At 35.2% G+C, this 13,744-nt stretch overlaps 1 protein-coding gene across 3 annotated transcripts in view; it reads right to left on the minus strand.

The window, feature by feature from the left end:
* CSMD3 (CUB and Sushi multiple domains 3) overlaps positions 1 to 13,744 on the minus strand; it is an 891,194-nt gene that overhangs the window by 775,037 nt on the left and 102,413 nt on the right. For all 3 annotated transcript variants that reach the window (XM_045861257.1, XM_045861256.1, XM_045861255.1), the window contains exon 3: positions 3,946 to 4,058. In XM_045861257.1, coding sequence (XP_045717213.1) covers positions 3,946 to 4,058 — 113 coding nt within the window. The remainder of the gene's footprint in view (positions 1 to 3,945; positions 4,059 to 13,744) is intronic.

Consider the following 13,744-nt stretch of genomic DNA (forward strand, 5'->3'; position numbering starts at 1 on the left):
GGGTGGGAGGAAGAAGATGATATGCCCTTTAAGATACTTGCATAACAATGACAAGTTAATAGCTGTGCCTTTCTTGAAGGGTAGGGGACTGCTGCCTAGAGCAAAAGGTGTACTTGACTTTAAGAATATATAATGACTCCTGACAGAGCCAGGGGAGGCAGATACCAACCCCAGAAGTCACTGGGAACTCTTGCCCTGACTTAAGATGGCAGCCAAAGGAAGGTAAAAGATACAGGGGAAACTGTGTGGTCACACAGGAAGTCCTGGGCTGGGCATTTATAATAAGGGCAGGCTGAGAGAGAAGGAAGAAGCCATGGGTCAGTAGTGAGAGGAGCTACTTATTCTCTGGGGAAGAAGTAGCCAAGCAGTCTGAAAGGGTACAGATGGGAGTCATCTATGATGTCTGGTATATAAGGGGGAAGCCACATGGTTTGCAATAAGAGCATGCCATGAGGTCTGGAGTAAGAAGGCGAAGACAGGAGCGTAACTGATGGGACTGTGTGGGGACCTTCCTGACAAAGCACGAATTCGTAGGAGATGCTTGAAGCTGAACTGGGACTGGGACTATAGAGCTGCAGACATGTGCTTCCCTGAAAGATGTACGGAGAAGCCACTCTCTTGGGACACGTGGCTTCCTGGACTCCATCATGATCCAATGTAACAGGGCACATGTTTCCCTGGACCATTACATGGAGGCTGAGAACAATGTACCCCAGGTCCTCAAGGAGAGAGCTGCTGCGAGAGGTCGGCGACTCCGAAACCCGTGAATGCACATTTTAGAGAGGATAGAGATCCATTTGTGCAGCTGGCTTAAGAAGAGATAAGGTTATGGGGAACTTCTGGGCGTGGTTTTGGCTTAAAGTCTTGTGGGGAGAGCAGGAAGTGCTGGGTCTCATGGGAGAGGAGGGCTCTGAGCTTGAGTGCTCTCAGCCCCACTAAGGTTGGAACCCTGTTAATAAAAACCGGTTTCCCGAAACACTAATTGTTGGCCATGTGTCAAGGCACCATGTGGCCAAGCCCCGGTTTACTCTTACACATTTCTTTTTAAAGATTTTATTTATTTATTTTTAGAGAGGGAAGGGAAAGAGAAAGAGAGAGAGAAAGAAAGAGAGAAAGAGAGAGAGAAACATCAATGTGCAGTTGCTGGGAACCATGGACTGCAACCTAGGCATGTGCTCTGACTGGGAATCGAACCTGCAATGCCTGGTTCGCAGCCCACGCTCAGTCCACTGAGCTACGCCAGCCAGGGCCTGTTACGCATTTTTTAAAAAGTGTAACTTAATAAAAAGTTTCATAATAAAAACACTAACAAAATTGTAACAATCTACTTTGGAATAATGTCCGAACGAGATAAATGAAGCCCATCACTTTTTCCCTAAAAAATCTCATAAGGAACCTGTGAATATGTCATGCTACATGGCAAAAAAGATTTTGCAGATATAGCTAAGTTTCAGGATTTTAACAGAGAGAGACATTAGCCTTGATTACCCAGGGTGGGAGGAACGGAGGCAATCATATAGATCTTTAAAAGCTGAGAAATACCTCCAGCTGAAGTCAGATAAGTGCAGGGAAAAAAGATAGTAGAGAGATGTGTCAGAAGATGAAGGCTGAGAGATTCCAAGTGTGAGAGCATCTCACTGCTCCAGTCACTCATTGGCTTTCAGATATAGGGCCCCGGAAAGAGAGTATATGGAAGAGCGAGGCCTGTAGGAGCTATGAGCAGTAGATTCTTTCCAGAATCTTCTGATAAGAGCCCAAGATGCTGACATTTTTTATTTCAGCCTTTGAGATCCTGAGCAGACAATATGAGATATATTTCTGCTGTTTTAAGATGTTACATGTGTGGTCATTTGTTTTGGTAGCAATATAAAACTAATATACACAGTAAAGGATACCCATCATAAATCAATACCTGAAGATTTCTGCAGCATGGTAGCCATTTCCTTAATACTACCTGGATGCCTAGCAGCTTGTATTTTAAGTCAGGAACTCCCACACATGCATTTAAATGTCCTGAAGATATATGAGTCCATTTCACTGAAGCAGAAAAGTCAGGCAGAAATTTAATGTTGCATATATAGAAACAATAGGGAGCTTAGAAAATATTTTTTAGCATATTTTATAAAACTTGACAGTCACACCAGAAAACATCAACATCATAATTCATCTTCCAAGTTGCTACATTTTCAGCATACTTAATACTTACTGAAAGAATCAACAAGCCCAAAATACCTTTGTATGTTGATGCACGGAGACAGGTTTTTCCATTAAGTAGAAACTTATTGTATTACTGACTCCTTCAATGTTGCCAAAATTACATTATTTAAAATGAAATCACTGTGTTTAAAACTAGGAATTAAGTTGCCAAGATAAAAATATTCAACTGTTGCAAAAACACCTTTAAAATAATGATTATTACTCACACAATGGAGGAAAATAAGTGCTGGAATGCAGCCACCCTTGCTAGACAAGACAGAAATGTAGTTTCAGAAATGTATTAGGTAGAAAATAGTGATCAGCACTGTTGTAATGTGGCATAGTTTAAGATGTGAAAAAGAGAAAATATTTTTACCGAATTGTTTGCTAAAGGGCATTTTTATTTCCTAGTGAGAAAGGTAGCACTGGATGAAATGTAAACTGTTAACCTTTATCCTACAGCAATTGTACTTCCTATGTGATTGTTCTCTAGTGTGCTTTTTAACATGTCATATTTTGAATTATCAAGTGCTGTAGAGAGTAACCACCCCTGCTACTATGTTTGTGTATCTCTTATGAAAATATTAGGTCTGGATGATAGAGTCCTGGGAGGTGTGGTGAACTCTGACCTACTATTCCTATGGGTAAGGCATGGGCTGTTACTAAACTAGGTGAGAATATTGTCAAATTACATACAGAAAAAATTTACAAGTCTGTGACCTCTCTCAAAGCCTCAGGAATAAGTTATTTTGCATTAGAATTTTCTGACATTTAAAAAAAACATGCAGATTCTATAGAGTTTTAATACCCTCAACAGAGCCTGGGGTAACACTCTATTATCAAACAATATTTCTGTAGTGGCGCATGAAGTCCCTCACTATGCAGGATAAATAAAGATTATAAATGACCTCTAATCAGTTCAGGTCATGTTTTGATGTCAAATGAATTTGTAACAAACTTCTAGATAAAAACCTTCAGTACAGCCCTGGCTGGTGTGACTCAGTGAGTTGAATATCATCTCGCAAACCAAAAGGTCACTGGTTGGATTCCCAGTCAGGCCACATGCCTGGGTTGCAGGCCAGGCCCCTGATCATGTGCCTCTCTCACATTCACTTTTGCTCCCTCTCTTTCCCTCAGCCTTCCCCTCTCTCTAAAACTACATAAATAAAGTCTTAAACAAAAACAACAAAAAACCCTTCAGTGTCAAGAGCTTTTTAAGTTTCCATTTTGGTATTAAGGTATTATAGAACTGTAGGTCTGGAAAGGTTAGTTTACAATGGAAGATGTTAATTCTCATGTCTTAGTGGCCTTTTACTCCAGACTCCAACCTGCAGAGAAGACAGATTACTAGTTTGTTTCCTGGCAGAGAAGCAAAGCTCAGGGGAGAACGGGGCGGGGATCAGAGTGCCTGATTCTCTAATCAGGCCTGGTTTCCTGTTTCTCTCACCTTTTTTTCCCTTCCATTAACATCTAACCTTTTAGTGATTTCTTGGTCTCATCTCCTAAGATTTAAGGGAAAGACTTTTTTGTTTAGGTGCACTGCCATGGAACATAAGAACCAATTAATTTTAGCATTTTAATATACACATATATTAATGATGAATAACAAAGTGAATTTGAGGACAGGATTTGAGATCGCAAGAAGAACTGTATTTTTCTTCCAGATGATTCTTCCATTTCCACCTTGGAGAATTTCAGTTTGACTAACATTACACTGTGCCGCGGTCCTTTTATATCACCACCACTTACCTTCATAATATACTTTAAACCCATGAGCACTAACTGCAAAATCACTGGTCAAACGTAGTGAGAACACAGATTTGGTACTTGTCACTGGTGGAGGCAGGTGGAATCCTGTCAACCTAAAACAAAAAGGAATGAATTGTTAGAGTAATAGATATTTTAACTAATAGGGTTTAAAGAGCATTATAGTAATTTTATCACATCCCCAAGCTTTGTATAAGTTATGCATGTTCATTTATACACATATACCTGAATTTATGACATGTTGATTATGTCACTTATCAAAGGTGATTACTGTAAATATAGAGAAGTATATTAATTTACTATTTATGTAAATTACTAGATATTATATCATATTCTTCATCTATACGAGAATATTAATTCAAAGTTTGGAAAATATGAATATAAAAATTGCGAGAATGTGTCTTTGTGCATACTTTGTGCTTCTGACTTTTACAACTAAACATTTACAATTTTGTCAATTGTTAAAAATATTTACAAAGAGTGGGAAGTATTTAGTGAAATTTAATACTAAGAGATGTGACCTAAACATAAAATCTTGTTTTCATGTTTTAAAAATGAAGAGCAATTTTGTTTTTATCAGTTTATCTAGTAAGTTCTATTATATGCAATTACTTTTTGTTTAATATTGCATATATTCACAGAACAAGTATTTGACATTCTACCCAATAAATTATCACTTATTTGGCTAATAATTTACAAGCAATTTTATACAGTTATATGAAAGGTAATTTATAAATCCTAGCTTGTGTGCTCAGACTGAGCACCAGCCTGCAAACTGAAAGGTCGCCAGTTCGACTCCCACTCATGGCATATGCCTGGGTTGTGTGCCAGGTTTCAGGTTTGGGGTGTGCTAGAGACAACCAACAATGTTTCTCTCCCTCATTTCCCCCTCTCTAAAAATAAAAAAATAAAATATGTTATGGTAATTTATAATTGAAACTTTCTAAATCCTAAATAAAAATTAAAAATTAAAAAAGCACATTCACAAGATATAATTTTTCTAAAATGAATGAAAATACATAATTTTTTATTTCTTTGTATTGCCTTTTTGATTTTTCTCATTTTAGTTATTATGTAAAATGTGTATGCAATAGAATTATATTTTTACATAATTGCTATTTTTTACCAACATTCTATGTGTAGGATCAACCTATACTGAAATGAGCATATATGTTTATTGCTGTATAGCAGTAGTTCTCAACCCTGTCTTAGGTCTGCTTACATTCTAAAGCATTACTGAGAACCCCAAAGGGATTTTGTGTACTGGATCTTGCAATCTTCACCCTACTTAAATTGAAGCTGAGAAAATTTGAAGTGTGCGTTTATTATTTCATTTTCAAATGGCCAACCACAATAAGTTAATTTTACTTGGAAACTCAGACTTTATTATGGACAACAAATCTTGTCCGTTGTTTTCCTTGAAGGAACAAGTCAAGTTATTTTTTTAAGAAAACATATACCAAATAGGCAAGTGCAACTAACCATAATTTATGTGGTTAAAAGTAACCACACTAAGTAAAAAGTTTGTTTCATCAAAAAAGTGGCTGGCTCAGCTGCCAGTTCAAGCATGTAACTGTTTTTCATTGAGACAACCATTATATTTTTGCAGGAACAAGAAGGGGCTTTTTCATACTTTTTATTTGGCCACAAAATTCATTAAAAACAAGGATACTAGTGGGTTGATATTAATGAAATTATTTATAGCTTCAACATAAACATTCTTAAGTACAACTGGGTTTCTTCCTTTCTTTCTTTCTTTTTTTTTTTTTTTTGCATTATAGATATGCTACAGTAAAGAATTCAGTGACTGGTAAATACTGGTATAGTTTGAGATGACTAATTAAGATTCTTTAATGCACCAGCTGTTTTTCCCACCATTACTTTTGTACCATGAGAACTAAGGCCAGCACAGTGAAACAGGTGAATAATGACTCAATATTATTATGGAAATAGTTTTTATCTAGTGGACCCCCAACAATGCCTCAGGACCTTCAAGGATCCATGGATCACATTCTGAGAACCACTCCTGTATGGGAATACCTTGTCTTAGACATACATACTTCATTGATTCATTCTACTGTTGGTGGACATTTGGGTGCTTTAGAATTTGTCCACTGTGTTTTCATCAACATCTTTGTAAAACTTCACCAGTAAAACTTCACTGCTACACTTACGTAGCAGTTTCTCTAGAGTATAAAAACACTTAAAACTAAATTTTCTTCCTTCCTTCCTTCCTTCCTTCCTTCCTTCCTTCCTTCCTTCCTTCCTTCCTTTCCTTCTTTCCTTCTTTCCTTCTTTCTTTCCTTCTTTCCTTCTTTCTTTCTTCTTTTTCTTTCTTTCTGTCCTGTATAAGCTACATCCCACAGGAGACCTATTCAAACAGTTTTCTAAATTCCTTTGTGATTTCCATTTTGGTCAAAGGTTTACAGCTACATCTCTTAAATTATAAACATAAAAATATGGTGACAGAAGGAGACCTAATTTGGGGTGGTGAATGTACAATGCAACATACAGATGATGTATTGTAGAGTTATATACTTGAAACCTGTATAATTTTATTAACCAATGCCACCCCAATAAATTCAATTTTAAAAAACTTTGTAGCATATTACTGCTTATAATGAGATTGGGGAGAAATAGACAGGAGGAGTGGTGAAACAGAGTGAAGGAGACAGGGGGGCTTTATTTAACAATAAAAGTGGTAACATTACCCAAATCTCAAAATGTGATTGTTAAGTAAGAGAATTCATGAGGAATTGCCTAATGTATTTTCTGGAACCTAAAAAAATAGCCACTAAAAATCAATTTCATTACTGTTATGATTCAAAATCCATTGCCCTTCCATCTAAATCTGGCATGCTATGGCTGAGATAAATTGTGTTATAACACCAACATTTTCACAGTGATTTATCATGACATACAGTAAGATTTGTGGATATGAATTATCTTACAATTTTGCTTTGGTTATACAGTTCTTAGAAATGAAGCAGGTGATATAAAGGGAATTCTCTGCTGAAACAAACTATTAACCTATTTAATTTCAAAACGAATGAGGAAATTGCAGGAACAAGTAGATGTTTAAAGTAATGACTGTTCTGTGAGAATAAATCAAGCATACTCTATTGATATCTGGGTTCATGAAGCACAGCAAATAACTCATGGCTATGTGAAGATGGCAGTAATTGTACTATTAAAGGAAAAGATGGCTGTGGCAATATTTGAATAATTATATCATTTGCTGAAAGTAAATGATCTGAAGCTTCTATCAAATACAAAAATTCCTGAAGAAGGCATCATGTGTGAGAAAGGCGAATTCATAATGTTAGGACCATGTGCTAGGTATAGCTCTAGATTTAGAAATTAAATAGATGCTGATAGATGTATGGATAGGGATTGGGGTAAATATGGATATAACTATGAACATCATAAACATATAGATAAATAGATAAGCAGTCAGAATTCATTGCCACTGTTTTCTATTCTTTCCATTGTATTAAATGCCTTTAAATTTTAGAACTACACTTGCCAGAATATCTTTAATTGTCACTGGCTTCTCTGTTAGATTTTGCCAAAGAACACACTTTTAACATATTTGAAATGTAAATTAAAAGTGTCAGCATCATTATGCCTTGGCCAGTAGCTGCATGGACTGTAGTGTGTGTTAAAGGTGAAGTTTTTCTACCAGCTTACCAAAATTCTTATTTATATACCTGTTTTGGTGCTACAAACAATTGAACTCATCACTGATGGTTTCCCACAATTTCTGCAAATTCCGTATTTCCTGAAAGTTAGTGCAAGCTTTCTGTAACACCCAATGGCTCAGACTTAAATTTAGAATTTTATTATTAAATTCTTTTCTGATATAAGTACTGTATTTTTTTGTATGAACCCCAAGGAATGGGAAAATGTAAGAAATCTCTACCCAATAAAGAAAACAGCTGACAATATCCTTAACTCATTATATCCAGAGTCAATCCATACAGACTTCAACAGAAGTGAGGCCTGCTTAAGTGTGGTTGTGATAATATGAGTGTAATAATTTATAGTTTTAATTTGAACATTTTACCTAAGATATCATATGGTGTGCTTGAGTGTCATATTGTTATGTTACACAATTGCATGTTTATGACTTTGTAATAAAAGATTTTGCAATAAAAAGGGAGCATTATTTGTGCTGGAACTTGTATATAAAACTCATTTTTTCCCAAAGATGTGGAATTTCATATTAAAGATCAATATTTTTATGGTAACCACATAAAATATAACCAGAAATTTTCTTCAAAATTCAACCTTTTCAATTTCTTCTCTTTCTGCTGCAAATATTGTCCTTGCTTCATAATCTCAGTTTTTATTAAATTTATTGATTCATTTATCTTTAAAGCTATAAATTATTATAATTCCAAAGGCAGTCCAGTTCAGGCATGGAGAAAACTTGAAGTACAGTAATGTTATGTTGGACATTTAATCAATGTCAGATATTTAAATCTATTTAACAGTGTCCCCAGGTGCATAAACACCTGATATTATTAATGAACATATTATTTCCAAAGTCTGGGGTTTTTAAGAAGCAGTTGAAGTTATTGACTATGAGCTTGGATTCTAGACTATACAACTGGAAAAGATATATTCTACTGTTTATCATCACTTTGATATTGGGTTTACTGCTATATCCAAATAAAATAAGTTTAATACTAGAAATTATCCCATAGTCGAATTATGAGGATCAAATGGGATATTGCTTGTAAAAATGTAACAGAGCTCCTATCACATGCTGAATATTTTTTTTACCGTAATTTGATAATGAACCTACCCAGGGCTCATCTAAGTAGAATAAACATGTTACCTGATAACTCTTGAGTAAAGTACCTGGAGTACATCTCAGTGTTGCCATTTACTGTTTTGTGGTGTTGGGCAGGTTACTTCCCTCCCATTCTGTTTTCTGTCAAAATGTGAATGAACATATTTATAACCTACCCTTTAAGTTTCTGTCAGTTTTTAAATAAGTTAATACAAGCATGCCACTTGGAGCAATGGCATTTATAAACCATTACAAAAGTATTTGTTACTATTGTTATCCACTCCTAATGAAGAATGTGAGAATTAGAAAATTCTTTTACACACCTAACAGAATTTTCTTCCTGTAGTAGCCAATTATTGAGACTTATAATAAACTTGGATTATTTGAACAAGTGTAGTTTTTCAAATATATGCTATTATGCTCTTCTACATTTTTTCTTTCTTCCAATTTAGCGTTCCTATAACTTTTGATTACCTTGGATTTAAATGAGTAAAGGCTGATTATATGTTGTTTGCTACAGTAAATTTAAAGCAAAACAATGACAAAGAAAGAGATCAGAGCATTATTACCTCCCAGTCATTGGTGAAGCTTCTCAATTAGGAAGAGGAGGAGAAGGAGGGAGAGGGTGAGAGAAGGAGGGAGGAAGAGACAAAGATATGAAGAGATCAGATGAGAATTTTGCTGTTAGGAATACAATTCCAGAAACTGAGTCAAGTGACGCTCCCAGCTTCCCCAAATCCTGACATTCATTAAGAAAAAAAAATCATGACTCTACAAATGTATACTTTGCATTCTTCCATATCGACAATTATTTGTTTGAACCAGGTATGCAATAGACATCAATAAGAATTTAACTGAAAATTAATGGCTGTTTTTGGTTACTGTCAGTCTGTTCTTTATTTCAATGTCTCTGGTTATATTTTGCTTGCTTGTATGTTTTGTTGATTAGGTTCCACTTATAGGTGAGATCACATGATATTTGTCTTTCTAGTGCCTGTCTTATTTCACTTAGCATAATGCGCTCCAGATCCATCCATGCTATTGAAAAGGGTAGGAGCTTCTTCTTTCTTTCTGCTGTATAGTATTCCATTGTGTAAACGTGTCACAGTTTTTTGATCCACTCATTTACTGATGGGCACTTAGATTGCTTCCAGCACTTGGCTTTGTAAATTGTGCTGCTATGAACATTGAGGTGCATACTTTCTTTTGAATTAGTGTTTCAGGATTCTTAGGGTATAATCCCAGGGGTGGAATTGCCAGGTAAAAAGGTAGTTCCAGCTTTCATTTATTGAGAAAATTCCATACTGTTTTCCACAGTGGCTGCACCAGTCTGCATTCCTACCAATAGTGCATTAGGGTTCCCTTTTCTCCAAAACCTCACCAGCACTTGTTGTTTGTTCATTTGTTTATGATGGCCATTCTGACCGGTATGAAGTGGTATCTCATTGTGGTTTTAATATGTATCTCTCTGATGGCTAGTGATGCTGAGCATACTTTCATATGTCTCCAGGCCCTCTGTATGTCCTCCTTGGAGAAGTGTCTGTCCAGTCCCTTTGCCCATTTTTTAATTGTATTGTTTGTCTTCCTGGACTGGAATTGCGTGAGTTCTTTGTATATTTTGGAGATCAAATCTTTGTCCAAGGTATCATTTGCAAATATATCTTCCTGTACAGTTGGTTCCCTTTTCATTTTGCTCATATTTCCAGAGGAGAGGGGAGAGAGAGAGATTAGGGGAAAATAGTGGAAGGGTTGTCAAGGAACCTGAGTAAAGGACACATGGACAAAGCCAAAGTGGGTAGGATCAAGGGTGGGTGGCGGGAAGAGTGGGGCAAGAGGGTAGAGGGGGAAAATGGAGACAACTCTACTTGAGCAACAATAAAAAAAGAAAAAAAAATAAAGACAGTTAATTCTTTAAAAAGAAACTATTTGCTCTTTCTAATTCCCAGGAAGGCATTATGATGATCTTTCAGATTTAGCAAAATTTATATTAATATTATTTATTTATATATTTAAAACACATATATTAGAAGTATGGAATTTTGTTTGTCTATTTTTTCAGATTTTAAAGAGTTTGCTCCAAAAAGAAAAAATGACTGTGCATTCAATGTCTCTGCATAGATAATGTAGGGACTGATGAAATGATAACACTATGTAGATAATGTTGTGACTCATCTGTGTGTGTGTGTGTATGTTTGTGGTCTATATTCTTTGTCATATGATCCAGTGATGAAAATGGCTATTAAATTTAATCAACCTAAAAGTATTATAAGGAAGGTTTTGGGATTCTGTGTCCTCACCAATTTTATGGATTTATACAAGTAAAAACTGTAGTAAGAAGTAGTATTATATGGTACATAAAATTGAACACTGTAATTGCAGAGTTTTCAATATATTTTTAAGTTGGTAGTGATTGAAGATGTTCTATAAAGGAACCATACAATCTAACTTAGACAATCTAAAATTTAGGAAAGTGATGACTTCTTCAGAATAGTTTTGTTTCTGTTTAAGTCAACTTTTTAATTTCAAAGCTATTGGATAAAAGCATTTGAGAATATGACTACTCTTACAAGATGTACATAACCATTAATTATACCCACTATGTCCAACACCACTTTTTAATAATTTTCACAGCTGCACATTGATATTATTATCTACATCTATAACTATCTATCTATCTACAAAACTCACAACTGGTGAATGACATAAGATCTTGAAAACTTCTTATGATACAGACATACACACAACTTATGAATACATAGCACCTTGTAAACTTCTTGTAGTCATTTTAGGTTGAATCAAATTATAATCTCTCTTCATTGGAATACATCATGGAGAATAATTAATATGAGAATGCAATGACATAGAACATATGTACACTCATTTCTCTACCTAATTAACTAGTGAATTTGGACATGATTTATGAACTAATTTAGTGTTATCAAATGAAAATTTTTAATGTCAAGTGCAAAATCACTCAACCATTAACCTAGTACTTTTAAATAATCATATTTCAGATCCAAACATTTTTAATTGGACTAATTAAAATTAAGTCATAAATTAGTCCTTATACTGTTAGGAAATGTTTTACTGTATATAAAGTATTTTTAAAAATTATTCTCTACATTGTCAAATAAAATGACTAAAATGTTTCATGTCATTGTACCTCTTTGACTTTCTTCACTTCACTCCTAAGATTCCTTTCTCTCTCAGTTTCCTCTTAGTTCCCAGGCCTCTGCCTTTTACATCCCCTCTGCTGGGGCTGCCTGACCTCCCTAGTCTCTGTGCCTGAAGTGCCAATACCTCGGTCCTCAGACAGCTTTTCTGCCTCACCGTGTTCTCATCTACAACCATGCTTTTAACTGCTGTCCTTCCTGCCTCAGCTCCAGACTTGTATATCCAAACACCCACTTGTTGTCACTACTTGTATGCCTAGTAGGCTTTTAAAACTTAACATACCAAATCAAACATTTTATTTTCAACCTGCGCCCAACATGATTATTCTTTTCTTTATCCAGAAAAACACAAGTATTTCTTTGGTGTCAGTTGTTACTGCCCCTCTTTCATTTCTGATTATATTTATTTGGGTCCTCTCTCTTTTTTTTTCTTGATGAGTCTGGTTAAATGTTTGTCAATCTTATCTTTTCAAAGAACCAGATTTTGGTTTCATTGATATTTTATATTTCTTAGACTCTATTTTGTTTATTTCTGTTGTGATCTTTATTATGTATTTCCTTCTATTTGCAGTACTTTAAGCTTTGTCTGTTGTTCTCTTTCAAGTTTCTTTAAGTATAAACTTAGATTATTTGAGATTTTTCTTGTTTCTTGAGAAAGACTGTATTGCTATGAATTACTTTCATTGTGTCCTATAGATTTCGGTTGTTGTACTCTCATTTTCATTTGCTTCATGGAATCTTTTGATTTCTTCCTTGATCTCATTGTTAACCCATTCATTGTTTGGCAATATACTATTTAGCCTCCATGTCTTTGTGTGTGTTTCTCAGCTATTGCTTTTTTGTTTGTTTGTTTTGTTTTGTTTTTTTGGTGACTGATCTCTAGTTTCCTACCATTATGGTCAGAGAAGATGCTTGATACGATTTCAACATTGTTAAATTTATTACAACTTCTTTTGTGTCCTAAAATGTGGTCTAGAGAGTTATCTACAAAGGAGTTCCCATAAGACTATCAGTTGATTTCTCAAAAGAAACCTTGCAGGCAAGAAGGGGCTAGAAAGAAATATTCAAAGTCATGAAAGGCATGGACCTACATACAGGATTACTCTATCCAACAAAGCTACCATTTAGAATGGGAGGGCAGATAAAGTGCTTCCCAGATAAGGTCAAATTAAAGGAGTTAATCATCACCAAGCCCTTATTATATGAAATATTAAAGGGACTTATCTAAGAAAAAGAAGATGATCAAAAATGTGAACAGTAAAATGACAACAAACTCACAACTATCAACAACTGAATCTAAAAACAAAAACAAAAACAAACTACATGAACAACTAGAACAGGAACAGAATCACAGAAATGGAGATCACATGGAGGGTTAGCAGCAAGGAGGGGAAGGAGGGAAGATGGGGAAAAAGGTACAGGGAATAAGAAGTATAAATTATAGGTACAAGATAGACAAGGGGAGATTAAGAATAGTATAGGAAATGGAGAAGCCAAAGTAATTATATACATGACCCATAGACATGAATGAAGGAGGGGGGAATGCTGATGGGAGAGGGGTGCAGGGCAGAGGGGAATAAGGGGAGAAAAAGTGGGACAACTGTAATAGTATAATCAATAAAATATATTTGAAAACAAATATACAAAAATGCAAAAAAAAGAGAATGAATATTCTGCTGCACTGGGGTAACATGCTCTGAAAAAAATCAATTAAATCCATCTTATCTAGTGTGTCATTTAAGGCTGATGTTTCCTTGTTGATGTTCTGTCTGCTAGACCTATCCATTGAAGTCAGTAGAGTGTTAAAATA

The sequence above is a fragment of the Phyllostomus hastatus genome, unplaced genomic scaffold (genome assembly GCF_019186645.2).
Source record: "Phyllostomus hastatus isolate PE091 unplaced genomic scaffold, TTU_PhHast_1.1 phas_scaffold_21, whole genome shotgun sequence".
NCBI lineage: Eukaryota > Metazoa > Chordata > Mammalia > Chiroptera > Phyllostomidae > Phyllostomus > Phyllostomus hastatus.